General features: G+C 49.5%; 1 protein-coding gene across 4 annotated transcripts in view; it reads right to left on the bottom strand.

Moving 5' to 3' along the window:
* Positions 1-15,544, bottom strand: part of PTPRM (protein tyrosine phosphatase receptor type M) — a 657,213-nt gene that overhangs the window by 16,261 nt on the left and 625,408 nt on the right. For all 4 annotated transcript variants that reach the window (XM_069568623.1, XM_069568625.1, XM_069568624.1 and 1 more), the window contains 7 exons: positions 11,615-11,769; positions 11,247-11,382; positions 9,664-9,813; positions 8,548-8,721; positions 7,418-7,549; positions 2,686-2,811; positions 540-703 (listed from right to left, as the gene is read on the bottom strand). In XM_069568623.1, coding sequence (XP_069424724.1) covers positions 540-703; positions 2,686-2,811; positions 7,418-7,549; positions 8,548-8,721; positions 9,664-9,813; positions 11,247-11,382; positions 11,615-11,769 — 1,037 coding nt within the window. The remainder of the gene's footprint in view (positions 1-539; positions 704-2,685; positions 2,812-7,417; positions 7,550-8,547; positions 8,722-9,663; positions 9,814-11,246; positions 11,383-11,614; positions 11,770-15,544) is intronic.

Here is a 15,544-nt window from a genome sequence, read left to right as displayed (position 1 = left end):
TCCCAATATATATCTATCCCCAGGCAAACAAAACAAAACAAAACTCTCTTAAAACCACAAATAAGAAGGAAACAGTTCCTCTGAAACCCCTGTCATGAAATCCAACAGAATCACCAATGAGTGCGCTGGAAAACTAGTTGTGCCATAACAGGGAGGGCCCCTTGACTGTGGCATTTGCTGACGTCCGTGACATAAACACGTCTGCCACTGAGGTTTTTAGGTTACCAACAGTTTCACAACCAGCTCAGAAAATTCTCCGAAGCTTAACAACATGCTCTCAACAGCTCTGGCAGGAGCTGACTGAATCCACCCAGGTATTTTTTTGGGGAGGCAGTGGCTCCCAGTCACAAGGTTGGGGCTCAATTTATAGCAGCGACACCCCCTCCAATGGTAAAATGCGTATGTGCTTGTTTTCTGCAAAGTAATGAATGGACTGATGAGCTGGCGCCCAGATCTGCTTACTTTTCCATTTATAATGAACAGAGGCAGTGAGCTGAGGCGTCAGGGCTGGTGTCAGTCCGGCGGGTGTGTGTACTCACAGGCAGTGCACGACCGTGCGTCCCTCCCCGCCGTTGTACTCCTCCTGCCACTTGTCCACCTGGCGGATGAGCTTCAGGAAGGAGCGCTTGGACACCGGCGTGTCCCTGTACATCGGCCAGCCCAGGAACTGGAACTGCTGCACCATCCGGTACCCGTCCTGGGGCTGCAGAGTGCCGGGCGATCGGAGGGGAGTGGAGAGAAAAAAAGCAGGCGTTACTCTTAGGGCCAAGCTCCAGCGCGCTGACCCCACCTCCTCATGCCAGTGGGCCCAAGGGAAGGAGGGCCTATGGCCCGAGGAGTTAGGAGTCTGAATCAAGAGCTGATATAAAACACCAGGTGTTTCCAATGGGAGGCCAGACAGAAGCGAAGTGGAATGCTCACAGCTTTGCAAACGCTGTATGAAAAACAGCACACGACCGGAGCTCTGACCACACTGGGCTGAGAGTGGTAAATAGGCTTGACTTTAGTTACAGGTAAACTAAAGGGAGAGGATAAATTGTGATCTGGCAATGTCTGTGAGTTCAGAGTGTTACAGATGACACTCCGTGTCACTGTGTCCTGGGAGTATCACACAGCTCTGCTCACTGGCAGGACTCTTGCTAAGATATCAATAGTTAATCTTTCATCATAATTAAATAGAATTATGTGTATGTGCTCAGTTGCTCAGTCGTATCCAACTATGCAACCCCATGGACTAAAGCTCCTCTGTCCATGGGATTCTCCAGGCAAGAATATTGGAGTGGGTTGCCATGCCCTCCTCCAGGGGATCTTCCCGACCCAGGGATTGAACAGAACCTGTGTCTATCTCCTGAGTCTCCTGCACTGGCAGGAGGATTTAAATAGAATTTTAGGAGTCAAGAAATAATCAGGCCACATGATTTTAGTCTGACTCTCTTGGGCTAAATCTTCCATGGCTGCCAGTAGCACCCAACACAGGGGATCACTCTTGTTTCCTTCCTGGCTGTACCCCCACCAAACTCCACAGCTCTTGGCCTCCCTTCCTGCCAGACTCTTGCTGATGCAGGCTCCAGGCTCAGTCCTTGGGTCCCTTTCTCTTCTCCACTTTTCTCTGGAAGGTTTCATTCAGTCTCATGACTTTAACTATTCCAGTGAGTCCTCAATCTGGGTCTCCAGACCTTGCTCCTGAATTTCACCCTCAGATTCCAAGGTCTCCACGATATTCCACTGCAGGCATCAAACAGTCACTTCAAACCCAGCACATACCCAGCTGACCTGCCTTCTGTCCGTGCATGCTCTGACCCCTTACAATCCTGTTACCTGCACAGCTTTTCCTAACCTGGTTAATGTCTGTTCCATCCAGTTCTCAGGACCAACATGCTGAGAGCTGCTCCTGAGTCCCTGGGATCCAACCAATTAGCCCATCCTATCCTATCAGCTCTGAGGCCAGAATGTATCAGAATCCCTCCACCCCCCCCACCCCCCGCAACTGCTGCTCTGTCTACCCTTGTCCTTTCCCACCTGGATTATTACAACAGCCTCCTGACCCGCTCTCTCACTGTCAGTCCTCAGCACAGACGCCAGGCCTGCTTTCTAAAAGCTCGATTAGAGCTCAAGACTCTTCCACTCAGGACCCGGTAGCGGTGCTTCCTTTCCTTCAGCGCAGAAGCCCCGATCCTGGCGGTGGCCTGCAGGGCCCTACGTGACCTCTACCCCCTGGGCCCCAACCTCGGCCCCAGCAGCTACTCCCGCCTTCGCCTCCTGGGCTGCGGACACACCAGCCACCTTGCTGTTATGGGACTCACCAGACAATCCCCCCACCTCAGGGCCTTTGCGCCGACTGTCATTTCTGCCCCCAAAGCCAACTGCACGAGAGCACGTGGCTGCCCCTCATGCCCGCCAGGCTGCATTCATACAGCCCCTCTGCTCACACTCTGGTCCAGGCCTGGCACCTTCTGCCTTCCCATTTTTCTCCTATAGCATACAGTACCTCCTAGCAAATCTAGCAGGCAATCTTTGTGTCCATTCTCTCCTGTCTGTCTCCTCCCTTTAGAACATAAGCTCCACAGGATCAGGGAACTTTGTTTTGTTCACAGACTCCTAGAAGGGCCTTCAGGCTCCCAGAACACTGACTGACCTAGACCATCTACCCAGTCAATTGATGAGAAAATAGGTTGCGGATCTTACTCGCGCTGCGTTGTAGATTCGGAATATCCTACTGATGATGTCTTCTTCCAGGTCAGCAGAAACAAACTCCACCTGGATGGGGCCGTGTCGGTGGACTCCGTTCTCTGGCCAGTACTGTGGACACAACTGGATTCAAAACACAGAAACGTGAGGTTAATGAGCAGAGTACATTTACTGCTCATGTCTGGGTAAGGTCACTACCAGCATCAGGCCCCAACACCCCTCATTCACTTCAGCTCCTTTCTCTCTTCCGTCCCCCAAGTTGACCTGTTGACTTTCTTGTTGGCTGAGCCCTTAACTACCCCCTGTCCATCTAGTACTTTTTCTCTATTTTCTGTGAAAGCACCACTAAGCCACGAGGAATTCTGCCTCCCAAGGAGGTCATGTGGGCACTACTGAATACCATCGCTGTAAGATCTCTTTTGCCACTGAAAGGCCCTCTTCTCCAGCCCTGGGGAGGTGCCCTGAGCTGCCATTATAAGAGCAAAGACATTTGAGATGACCCACTTGACATCCCAATCTCCAACCTTCCACCTGGGCCCGCCTAGGAGTATGTAATCACTTTGAGAGCAGGGCTGTTTAGTGACAAAATACTGATAACAGTGTTGGGTTGCATTTTCTCACGCTCTGGTCCAAAACCTCCCAGCTCAGACCTAGGAAACACGGCAGAATAAGAGTAACCACTTTGGGCTTCAATTAAAAACTCAATTTCCTAGCATCTCACACTCCAGGTATTGATGACACTGGAGAACCAGGAGTTCTGCCGAAACGTGAAGCAGGTGATGAGTGTGGCGGGCAGGGTGCCAGGCATGATGGCAGATGAGGGAGGCGATCTTGCTTACCACTGCGCTGCAGCAACATTGAACTTGGAGACAGGTAAGAAAACTCCCGTCTGTTATCACAAATCTTTTCTAAAGCTCTGCAGGCATGCATGCATGCTCAGTTGTCCCATTGTGTCTGACTCTTTGCAACCCCATAGATGTAGCCTGACAGGCTCTGTTGAGTGGGTTGCCCTGCCCTCCTCCGGGGAATCTTCCCAACCCAGGGATAGAATGCGCATCTCTTACATTTCTTGTATTGGCAGGCAGGTTCTTTACCACTGAGTCACCTGGGAAGCCTTCTAAAGCTCTGAGACCCTAAAGTCTGAAATGAAGCTTCTTCTGGGACTCGGTATGCAATGATGTTTTGGAAGCAGCATTTAACTATTTTTTTTCCAATTTACTGGAGGGACAAATGGCTGGGGGGCAGGGCAAGAGGAAAACACTTCATTATTTTACAGGCTATTTCTTCTGAGCCAAGAGCAGATGAAAACATCTCATTTTTAAGCAGAATGATGTACAATGAAGGTGAGAACCTACTGCTTGAAATTCCTTTTTCTGATGACTTTTCTTTTCCAAAGGATCTAAAATCTCATCATGGAAGGTTACAAAGGTTGATTTATATCGAAGATTGCAAGATGGTTTCCAGTGGATCAGATGAAGACATCTCCCTCCCTCTGCTATAGAAGCTAAAGGTTTGAATTTCATGACCAACAAGGAAAGTAGGATAACTTAAGGGTCCTTTTTGCATGAGCTGAGTCTATAGTATTTTAGAAATTACATTTATTTATTTGAAAATAAGGCTTCTAGGCTTCCCAGGTGGCTCAGCAGTAAAGAATCCACCTGCCAATGTGGGAGATACGGATTCGATCCCTGGGTCAGGAAGATGCCACATACCGTGGAGCAAACTGAGGCCCCATGCCACAACTATTGAGCCTGCGCTCCAGAGCCTGGGAGCTGCAGCTACTAAAGCCCATGCTCCCTAGAGCCTGTGCTCAGCAACTAGAGAAGCCATCACAGTGAGAAGCCCGTGCACTGAGACTAAAGGTTGGCCCCAGCTCACGGCAACTAGAGAAAGTCCGAGCAGCAAGGAGACCCAGCACAGTTAAAAATAACTAACTATATAAAGGGCTTTCCTGGTGGCGCAGTTGGTAAAGAATCCGCCTGCAGAATGGGAGACCTGCGTTTGATCCCTGGGTGGGGAAGATCCCCTGGAGGAGGGCATGGCAACCCACTCCAGTATTCTTGTCTGGATAATCTCTATGGACAGAGGAGCTTGGTGGGCTACAGTCCATGGGGTTGCAAAGAGTTGGACACAACTGAGCGACTAAGCACACAACTATATAGTAAATAAAAACTTAAAAAAAAGATATTGCTTCCACGAAATTTTTCCTTCCTCACCAGAGCTTCTCGGTGACAAGTTATAAAACTGCCTTGTCAAAAGACAGCTCGCTGAAGTTTATTTTCTCTTTGACCCCCGCAGGATACCCATGTTAAAATTAACAGGCATATGATGGGAAGCTGAGTTGGGAAGAGAAGCCCTAGCACGCACATCTAACTGTCCTGCCCATTTTCTCCTGATGGAGCCAGCCTTGCTTTCTCTTCGTCCTCCCAATTCAGCCCTCAATCTAAAGCTCGTCACTTTCACTAGAGAAACACGAACGGCCCGGCTGGCACGGGCTCCTGGATTATGGCATTCTGCATCCTGCCCAAGGAAACCGTGCGGAAAATGGCTTAAATAGTGCATAACACATCCATGAACTAGGCCTATAAATACTTAAAGCAGCTGAGTGCTATTCTTGCACGATCGCAGAGACTTTCGGTTCAAATGCTCCATTTAGTGCTCTCTAAAAGGCCGAATCCCAAGAGCATCCTTTCTCCAAACCAGTACTGGCTCCATCTGCTGAGCGGGATGGGGACCTTAGTCTCTCCCACTGGGGTGGCCAAGGCTTGGTATGAACCCAGACAACTGTGGGTTAGGACGTGACTTTAGAATTCAAGTGTTAGTTGCTTAGTCATGTCCGATATTTTGTGACCCCATGGACTGTAGCTGCTAGGCTCCTCTGTCCATGGGATTCTCCAGGCAAGGATACTGGAATGAGTAGCCAGTCCCTCCTCCAGGGGATATTCCCAATCCAGGGATCGAACCCAGGTCTCCTGCATTGCAGGCAGATTCTTTACTGTCTGAGTTCATGGCTGAGTGACTAACACGCTTTAGAATTCAACAGTGTCATGCACAAAGAAACTTGTGTAAGCCACTGATGTCTGGTTCACTCATATGGAAAAAAAACAGTCTGTCACTGCATTTCAGTATTCACATTAGGGGAAAAACAATGATTCTGAAGAGGGAACACTTGCTTATCCTCTGTCTGTGACCAAGCAATCTTGAATGAGTGGAGCTGAACGCATGGCATTGTGAGTTAGAAAACCAGAAACCTCGGTCCTGTTTCTGGTTGTGTCATGGAGGTTCCCCAGCTGTGGTGTCTGCTTGTTTTTATAAATGGTTGCCACCCATTCTTCGGAGAGGAGAGGATCAACACGGAAGACTACTGAAATATTTAAGCTTCTTAAGTAAAAAGGACTAGATGAGGACAAGCATGATCATTATTATTTCATTAACTAGCTCTTGGGCTGCAGCCTTAACAAGACAATGCATTGCTTCAAATGTAATGAAAAACATTACAGGACTGAAGTGAAGGTCCCCGGGATTTTTGGCAGATTGATGACAATAAAGCGGATTTTAGGAAGGAAAATTTTTGTCCACGTTGGCTGCTGCAGTATGTCAGACTTTCATTTTTTTAAAAAAATTTGTCTCTATGAGACAGAAAATTAATTCCGTTCCAGAACAAGTTTATTCTTACAACACACCAAGTTCAAACTTCCCACAAGTGCCTCTGTCACGGCAGGTCAGCCCGTGAATAGAATAGCTGGGCCCTAAAGTGATAAATCCAGCTCCCAGGGACCCCGGGCTCACTCTGTCTGGCCTGACAATTCCCTTTAGGAAAATCCTTCTAACCCCATTACTAATACGGAGTCACCGCCGCCCAGTTCTATCTCTCTATGTGTAAGAAGAGGAGCTACGAGCAAATCACATTCATCATTCTGAGTTTTCCTTATCTTCCAGTCTCGGTTTCATTTCTCTTTAATATATCTTTACCAAAGAGTTGACAAAAGTAATTGCTATCCCTTAGATATGAAAAAGCCTCCACTCTTTTCACCGTGCTAGGCCAACTGCCTCCAGGTGGGCCATGCCAGGAGGCTCGGAGACACTCCCAGCCCGGATCCGGGGCTGTGTCAGGGGCTGACGGCCTTTCTCATCATCTCTGGTTGGCTTGCTCTATGTCCTTCAGCCCCTGGTCAGTCCTGACTGCCTGTTACCCTGCATCTCTCTCCAGTCAGCATTTCCATCGAGAACAGCCCAGATGATGACCCTCTGTTTCCTCGTCACTCACACTGTCTCTGAGTTCAGCCCATCTTTTGTCTCAGACTATTTTCTGTTGCCATCCCTAATTACACCTGGTTTTTATTAATTTTTTGTGAAGTTTTTGTGTATGTGTGTGTGTGTGTGTGTGTGTGTGCAGACTATTTTTAAATTCTTCACTGAGGTGTTTTTTTTTTTTTTTACAATATTGCTTCTGTTTTATATTTTGTTTTTTTTCACCATGAGTCATGCAGGATCTGAGCTCCTCGACCAGGGATCGAACCCACAGCCCCTGCATTGGAAGGTGCAGTCTTAACCACTGGACTGCCAGGGAAGTCCCTTGTCTGGTTTGTAACACAGGCATCTTTGGCTCCCTGTCCTCACCTGGGGTTTGTAACCTGCTGCCAGGGGACTGCATTCTCGATGTCCAAACACAGAAAACACAGACCAGACCCTGGGCAGGGCCCTGGCAGCCGTAGTCCATGCATCTCACCTGGGCAGGGTCCACGTCGTTTAGCATCACCACAGACGTGCAGTGATAATCCAGGACCAGCCTCCAGAAGTCTTTCACCGTGTTTGGCAGAGGATGCTGGGTGACTATGAAAGCCGAGGGCTGTTTATAGCTCTGCAGACGCAAACGAGAGATCCAAATGGACCCGGGAGAACGTGACAGGAGGGAGCTAAGTTATTTTGTACACATGGGAGCTCGTGACACAAAACACTGAACATATTTAACAACTGTTGAATTCTATCACCATGGTCCATGCCAAAACAGGCCAAAAATAGACTCATCTGCAGAAAAATAATGCTACAAAGTCACCTCACTTTGATACTTAGAAAACTTAATAAGTATCTCCTACAATTTGTTTGGTATTTCTGGTAGAAAGGCAACGTCGACTCTACATACAACTAATTTAATGGAGAAAATTTAACTTTACTTTAAAATATGCATGATTAACATAGTTCCGTTTCTCCTAAAATCTGTGTGCTTATTGTTTAAATGTGTGAGATGGTGTTACTTATTCCTGCCATCCAAGGACACACACGCTTTTGACAGCTCTGCAGAGCATCAGACAAGCTTAAATACCTTTTTACCGATATCCCACCAATAGAATTAAAATTTCTGCATTAGCACCGAAAATCCCCATTCACTTTTCCCATCAATTGAATAGCAAATGCTCATTCAGTTAGAAGTAAATAGACTGACAGGAGGTAATGGGTTGTGTACTATCTGTGCTGACAGGCAATTTCTCCCCCATGTTAATTACTGCCTAAATCAGGAGGAATGGAAACTAAAATAATGCTGCAAACCATATTATCCCACTTCACTGCCTTCCTGACTTCATAGCTGTCTCTTGCTCTCTGGGCAGCAGGTTAAAAGACTGAAGTGCTCAGAGCACTGCCAACACACCCCTCATTTATCAGCCCTCCTGGACCAGGGTCTCCCAGAGACCAAGAATGTTGGTCCTGACACAGAAACAGATATGGAGGCAGAAGTGCACTTCGTTGAAAGCACAGTTCACGGCTTTAAGGGAACCAGGGAGAGGACCCAGGTGCTGCCCCTAGAGGAATATCCCCCCGTGTCCTGCCCAGGGAGGGGGTGCGGGGGTGGTGGGGGCTCACGTCCATGAGGGCCGCGTTGATGTAGTTGCTGCTCTCGCCATCGATGGTGATGAGAAAGGGCAGGCAGCGGTCCGGCGGCAGGATGTCCATGCAGCGGTTCTTCTCATGGTTACGGGGCAGGAGTGCGATGCTGCAGTCTTCCACGCGCAGGGTCGGCGTCACCATGTTCAGGGTCTGGGGGACAGAGCAGGCACGCTTGGGAGGAGAACCCCGTTTTGTGTGCAGACCTCAAGGGACCCCCTGTGTCCTGTGGCTGAGGCCCCACTCCCCACTCCCTGGACTCCACTTACACAATGAGATTTTTATTTCTCTTTAGTCTTCAGGACTCTGTGCACAGGCAGAGCCCATCAGACACAAGGACTGCTGTGTGTATGCCAGATCAGGTGCCAATGAGTCCAGCTAGGACTGGACACTGGGGTTTGGAGGAAGAGGTTGGCAGGGGTCAGGCTGGAGTTAGATGTGGAGTCAGGTGCATTCAGATCCCAGGTGAGCATGAGAAATGGCACAGAGTACTTGGGGGGCACTAGTGGTAAAGAACCTGCCTGCGAATGCGTGAGACCTAACAGATGGGAGTTTGATCCTGGGCTGGGAAGATCCCCTGGAGGAAGGCAGGGCAACCCACTCCAATATCCTTGCCTGGAGAATCCTATGGACAGAGGAGCCTGGTGGGCTACAGTCCACGGGGTCACAAAGAGTCGGACACGACTGAACGACTTAGAACGCATGCACTCTTGCCAGCAAGCACCCTGAATGTGCCAGGCTTGGTCTAGCCTTCGGGGTTACACTGTGGGTTGGTCTGACATCTGCTCTCTGGGCAGGGGTAGGGGCGGGAAGGGCCTGGCTCTGCCAGACCAGTGGGTCCCGATGTGGGGATACTAGCTACATCAGCACATGGTCTGGCTGTCAGGATGGTGTGTAGGGGGGCAGGGCTCAGGCATTCAGTGGGCAGTGGCCAGGGATGCCACTAAACACCTGACAGGACAGCCCCTCGGCCACAGACAACTGAGCCCCCAGCGCCAACAGTGCTGAGGCTGAGAGGGCTTAAGGGTTCTGGAGCTGACTCTGAGGTTCTTCTTAGGAGCAAGGTCATAGCCTTGTCCCTTTAGCACGACCTACCCGGAATTCCTCCTTGATCTGGCTCGAATTGGTCTGTGGGTCCAGCTTGTTCATGTCATAGTAGAGAGACCTGACCTGGGAAGCGGGCACTGAGGTGTCCCCGCAGAGACAGGCTTCCAGAATGGCATCATGGATGAACACGTACTGCTCCTGGGGAAGCAGAGAAACCAAGGTAACTCCCAGGAACCAGAGGAGGACGGGAGGTAGCCCCTCGAAGACCAGAGAACAGTGGTTCACCCGTCACAGAGTGCACCTTCCTTCCAGAGAGAAGGCCGGGGAGGGGACCTGGCCGCTCGGAGGGGGCTGTCCCAGGGCCAGTAATCCTGTCCCCCTCCAATGGAAGGGCAGGGCATTAGTGATTAGCCACATGTGGAGGACAGCGGGAGGAGAGGTAAGCAGGGGCTCAGTGCAGAAGGCTTCAACACACTGATGGAAACCACTCAGACGCTGGGGCTTCCCAGGTGGTGCTAGTGGTAGAGAAACTGTCTGTCAGTGCAGGAGACGTAAGAGATGTGGGTTCGATCTTTGGGTCAGGAAGGTCCCCTGGAGAAGGGAAGGCCACTGACTTCAGTATTCTTGCCTGGAGAATCCCATGGACAGAGGAGCTTGTTGGGCTACAGTTCATGGGGTTGGACACAACTAAAGCGACTTAACATGCACGCACATTAGTAAAAACATTAATTTCCTAGGAGCAGTGTGGAATACTTTTTCTCAAACACTTAAGTTCCGGAAACACCTTGAATTCTAACTTAGAGAAGTTCCAGAGTGCTTCCATAAAGTGGGCAAATTCCCATGATGCCAGGCCACTCACTGGACAGAATTTTTAAGGACAGTCAGAAGAGAAGGAAATGCACAGAGATTACCCTTAAAAATCACTCTGCAAATGCCTGCCTATTCTCAGGGGTGGTCTCGCTCTGGTTACCAGCTAGTTTAAAAGACACAATAAAAAGAAACAGTATTGAAATCCTGAAGGCTTCAAAGTGGAGCCTCGACCGGGACCCTGGACGCAGAAGCAAGGGGAAAGCTGGGCTTGGGGAGCAGATTCTATTACTTGGCAGACTCCTGGCCTTTTTCATGTGTTTATGAGAGAAGAAAGAAAAGGAAGGAAGGAGGAGGGTGGGAAGAAAGGATGGCCATGTGCCTCGCCTTTTCTGCCGGGGGCTTCTGAAAACAGAACAGCAGCTTCTCTCCCCCCACCTCTTGGCCCTGGGACGTGGCCAGCGGCGGGGCGGGGCCAGCGGCGGGGCGGGGCCAGCGGCGGGGCGGGGCCAGCGGCGGGGCGGGGCCAGCGGCGGGGCGGGGCCAGCGGCGGGGCGGGGCCAGCGGCGGGGCGGGGCCAGCGGCGGGGCGGGGCCAGCGGCGGGGCGGGGCCAGCGGCGGGGCGGGGCCAGCGGCGGGGCGGGGCCAGCGGCGGGGCCGGGTGTGGACCGGGGTGGGGGGGTGTGGACCGGGGTGGGGGTGGGGGTGGGGGGGTGAGGGTGGGGGTGGGGGGGTGAGGGTGGGGGTGGGGGGGTGAGGGTGGGGGTGGGGGCAGAAGGGGGGATGGGGGTGGGGGCAGACTGGGCGGGACTGGGGTTCAGTACCTCGGTCTGCACCATGTTCACCCTCCGAGACCGCAGCTCGCGCACGCAGTTGTAGATGTCCACCACCCCTTCCCGCTCGGCCATGTCCAGCATGATGTCAATGACGATGAAACAGCCGGTCCTGCCCGCACCAGCACTGCATGGAGAAGGGGGCTCAGTCAGCGGGGGCAGAAGGGACCCCCGCTGCTGCTTCCTCTTAGATCCTCGCTGGGGTGAAATTCACAGAACGTGGAATGACCACCAGAAGGTGTACAACTCAGCGGCGCCTGGCACCCTCGCAACGTGATCAACCCCTCTGTCGAGTTCCCAAACATTTCCATCACCCCAAGGGGACTCGCACCCGCTGCCCTCACTTGGCCCCCACTCACCTGCAGTGCACCACCAACGGGCCTGCGTTGGGCGGGCTCTTGGATTTCACCTGCCGGACAAAGCCCAGCAGCCCAGTGGCGTGGTAGGGGACCCCATGGTCTGGCCAGCCCGTGAAGTGGAACTGTCTGATCTCTCGGATTTCGTGGACGCCTCGCTGCCAGGGGCCGGTCAGCACAGGAGAAAACACAGGGAAATAGACAATGAGGTGCCAGGAGGGCGCCGAGGACCCTCAGCGTCAGGGAACCTGGGGCTGGGTAACTGACTGCTGGGAAGAAAGTCATTCTCCAAGGTAACACAGACTCTGAGAGCTCATCACAGGGAGGAAGATGTTTGTAGGGGTGGAAGGGGAGGTGATTGGGAACATGTGAGTTTACAGGTGCAACAGTAGTGAGTGGATAGTGGTGGGTGCTGAGCCTCCTCGAGCCTCCTTTCTAAGCTGTAGGCTCTGTTAACAGTCTGTGTGTCACTCATATCCTATGGTGTGAGGAGCGGGCCCCGAGACACAGATTGGGGGCGGGAGGGGTCTAAGGGGTGTTTATGTCTCAAGACAAGCAGCCAAGATGCAGACCCCTGCTCAGCTCTTCCGTGTCCTGGTGCCATCTGTGCCGGGCACTTGGGCTGTGCACATGCCTATGTGTACAGGAAGCCTCCTGGAAGAAGGACTGCTTCCATCCAGACAGGCCAGAGGACCACTTTTTATTGGAATTAAGTTTGTTAAGCTTCTCTTTCTAACTGGGGTAAACACTGAACCCATGCATCTGGTCACCAACAATCATATGCAAACACGGCTCTTCAGGTCTGACTCCAGGGCCTAGAGTGGCAGAGGTGTCTTCAGTGGTTGGCTTTCAGGAGGTAAGGCATGTCAGCAAATACGAACCATGGAAAGCAAGAGGTATTTTTGCTGGAATTCTATGTTAGATCAGTAAACTGAAGAAGGAGGGTGGTCCACCATACAACTGAAGGGGAGGCAGAAGGAAACAGACTTTAACCAATTTTTTTTTTTAAATTTACTTTTGTTTTGAGAATAACTAAGTTGATTTATGGGCTTCCCTGATGGCTCAGGGAATCTGAGCTGCCAAAGAAGGAGACATGGGTTCCATCTCTGGGTTCAGGAAGATCTCCTGGAGAAGGAAATGGTAATCCACTCCAGTATTCTTGCCTAGAGACTACCATGGACAGAAAGCATGGGGTTGCAAAGAGTTGGATATGACTGAGCAACTAAGTACGTTAAATTGATTTTTATCCATTTTTTTCTTCCTATGAATCTATGCAGGAAGACTGTGTTTTAAAACAAGAGCCTGTTTTGAAAACAATTACTTCCAGAATAAAGGCTGGAGGTAACCTGAGATAAAACTTGACTTTCCCCCTTCTCTCTTTCCAACACTGTTTCCTGGACACCATCTCTGTGTTAGGCCCTGGGTGTGGTCTTACTATCTCAACACAAACTGTTCAGGAACCCTATGTTCACCATCAGTCACTGTTTGTGGAAACTTAGCCAGGAAGAAATTTATGTGCTTTGAAAGACCAGAAGAGGCAAACAACTATAGGTTCTAAAGATAAGAGTTGTTTGCTATCAGGGTGTTCATTTGTCTTGGTTTAATAACACAAAAGTGTGGAAGCTTCATTTCTCTTAGAAACTCATGCTGTTCTTTAGTAGGTTTAAGCATTAAGGAATTATGCCGTCAGGGATTCACAAAGGAAAATCAACACTGTCATCTGCTAAATACGCTCTGTGACCCCAGAGCAAGATTCCTAGGTGGTTAGGAGCCCACATTTCCTCTTGCTGAAACCATGATAACAGTTGGCCAAAGCCTCCATCAGAAGACAAATGGTGAGGCTGTGTCATCCCTGAGTGCTCCCCTGGATTTACCTAGGACAGCAGGGCAGGGGTAGTCCCAGGAAAGGGAAAAGCCTATAATAAATATTTCTTCATTCCAAAGAGGACAAGCGAGCACTTATGTCTTCAATACACTGTTAATTTTAATTTTTTTTGAGCACTTCTTTTTCTATGTTTCAGATCTAGCATCCCCAAATTCTGAACTCCATCTATCATGGGGTGGGGAAGGGCCATCCAACTGATGTAAGGCTCATTCTCTCAGCAGGGTAAATGTCAGCATCTGGGATGCAGCAAACCTCTTTCCAAAATAAACCTTGCTCTCTAACGTGCTCACTACTTATGAGACGAGCAATGGAGTGGCTTCTGAGTTACTTCTCACTCTTGTTCACGGACACAGCAGTTCCCTCTTTTGCTGTTTTGTAGTATATTTGGGGGGATAGATCATAGATGTGATTGGTGATCACAGCCCCAACACGTTGCAAGTTGATATCAAGTATATTTTTGTTTTTCATTAACAAGATTTTGTTGTTGTTGTTCAGTTACTAAGTCGTGTCTGACTCTGCGACCCCATGGACTGTAGCATGTCAGGCTCCACTGTCCTCTACTGTCTCCCGGAGTTTGCTCAATAAGACTTTATGTGATATAAATCAGTATCATCATTATATATATAAATTGTAATAAATATTAATGCTATATAAAGGTGTCTGTATAGCCAAAGCTATGGTCTTTCCAGTAGTCATGTATGGATGTGAGAATTGGACCACAAAGAAGGCTGAGTGCCAAAGAGTTGATGCTTTCGAACTATGGTGCTGGAGAAGACTCTTGAAAGTCCCTTGGGAAACAAGGAGATCAAACCAGTCAATCCTAAAGGAAATCAACCCTGAATATTCATTGGAAGGACTGATACTGAAGCTGAAGCTCCGATACTTTGGCCACCTTAGGTGAAGAGCCAACTCATTGGAAAAGACCCTGATGCTGGGAAAGATTGAGGGCAAGAGGAGAAGGGGGCAACAGAGGATGAGATGGTAGGATGGCATCACTGACTCAATGGACATGAGTTTGAGCAAGCTCCGGAAGATAGTGAGGGATAGGAAAGTCTGCTGCAGTCCGTGGGGTCACAAAGAATTGGACACGACTTAGTCACTGAACAACAACAATAAAAGGTGTGATATTTACTTCATTCTCCTTATACTATAATGGGAAGAAAGATGCCTAGTAGAGCCTAACGCAGAGAGGGTGCTTGATAATTAAGTGTGGGATGATGAATCCCTAGGTGCATGTTCTTTCTGACAGGTTTCAGGCCATATTCCTGCTTTTCTGAGCCCTAGGCACCTCCTTGCAGAGGGAATTTGGTGTCTGTAGCCAGCTTCCTTGCTGCCAGCATCAGCGAGGATACATTCCCCCGACAACTTAGATCCACAGAAGCTTTTCAGCTGTCTTCCTCCAGCCAGGATGGGCACTTTGTCATTTAACATCTGTTCAGCTCCGGGTCATCAGCCTCATGGGAAAGGAGAGAGGACCGCCCCATGTAAAACAGGCATTGATCAGTTTCAAATTGCAAACCTTCCTGCTTGTTTGCAGAATGAAGCCCAAACCTATTTTTCACCTTTAGGTCCCTTGATGTAAATCCTCTCAAAACAGAATCAGAACTGCAGGACTCTCAAAGCACACACTTCACTTGGCTGTTTCTCTCTCTGTTTTTTTTTTTTTTTTAAGTTTCCTTTCTAATGAGGAAGTTTAAAACCTACAAGAAGTGCTCCGCAGAAGTACTAACGATTTGTTTTCCTTAAAGATTCCAATTGCCTGGTTAGAAAATCACTAACATGTCATTCTGATTTCCCCAAATGCCTTAACAAGCTCCTCATCCTTCCTTTCCTTCCACCAGCTCTTTGCTGGCTGTCTTAGGACTAAAATACCTGGGTGTTTCAGAAACATTTTTGGGCAGCTGGGGATAGAGAACACTAAGAGGTTAAAAAAAGAGCAAAGAAACAAACAAATCCTTCCTTTAGCCACTGAGATGCATTTTCAGCTTATTAGAGAGCTGACTATTGTTCAAAGAAATCCATGTTTAAGTGATGGCTTTCGGATGATT

Source organism: Ovis canadensis, chromosome 23 (genome assembly GCF_042477335.2).
Source record: "Ovis canadensis isolate MfBH-ARS-UI-01 breed Bighorn chromosome 23, ARS-UI_OviCan_v2, whole genome shotgun sequence".
Lineage (NCBI taxonomy): Eukaryota > Metazoa > Chordata > Mammalia > Artiodactyla > Bovidae > Ovis > Ovis canadensis.
This window is presented reverse-complemented; position numbering and strand designations above follow the sequence as displayed.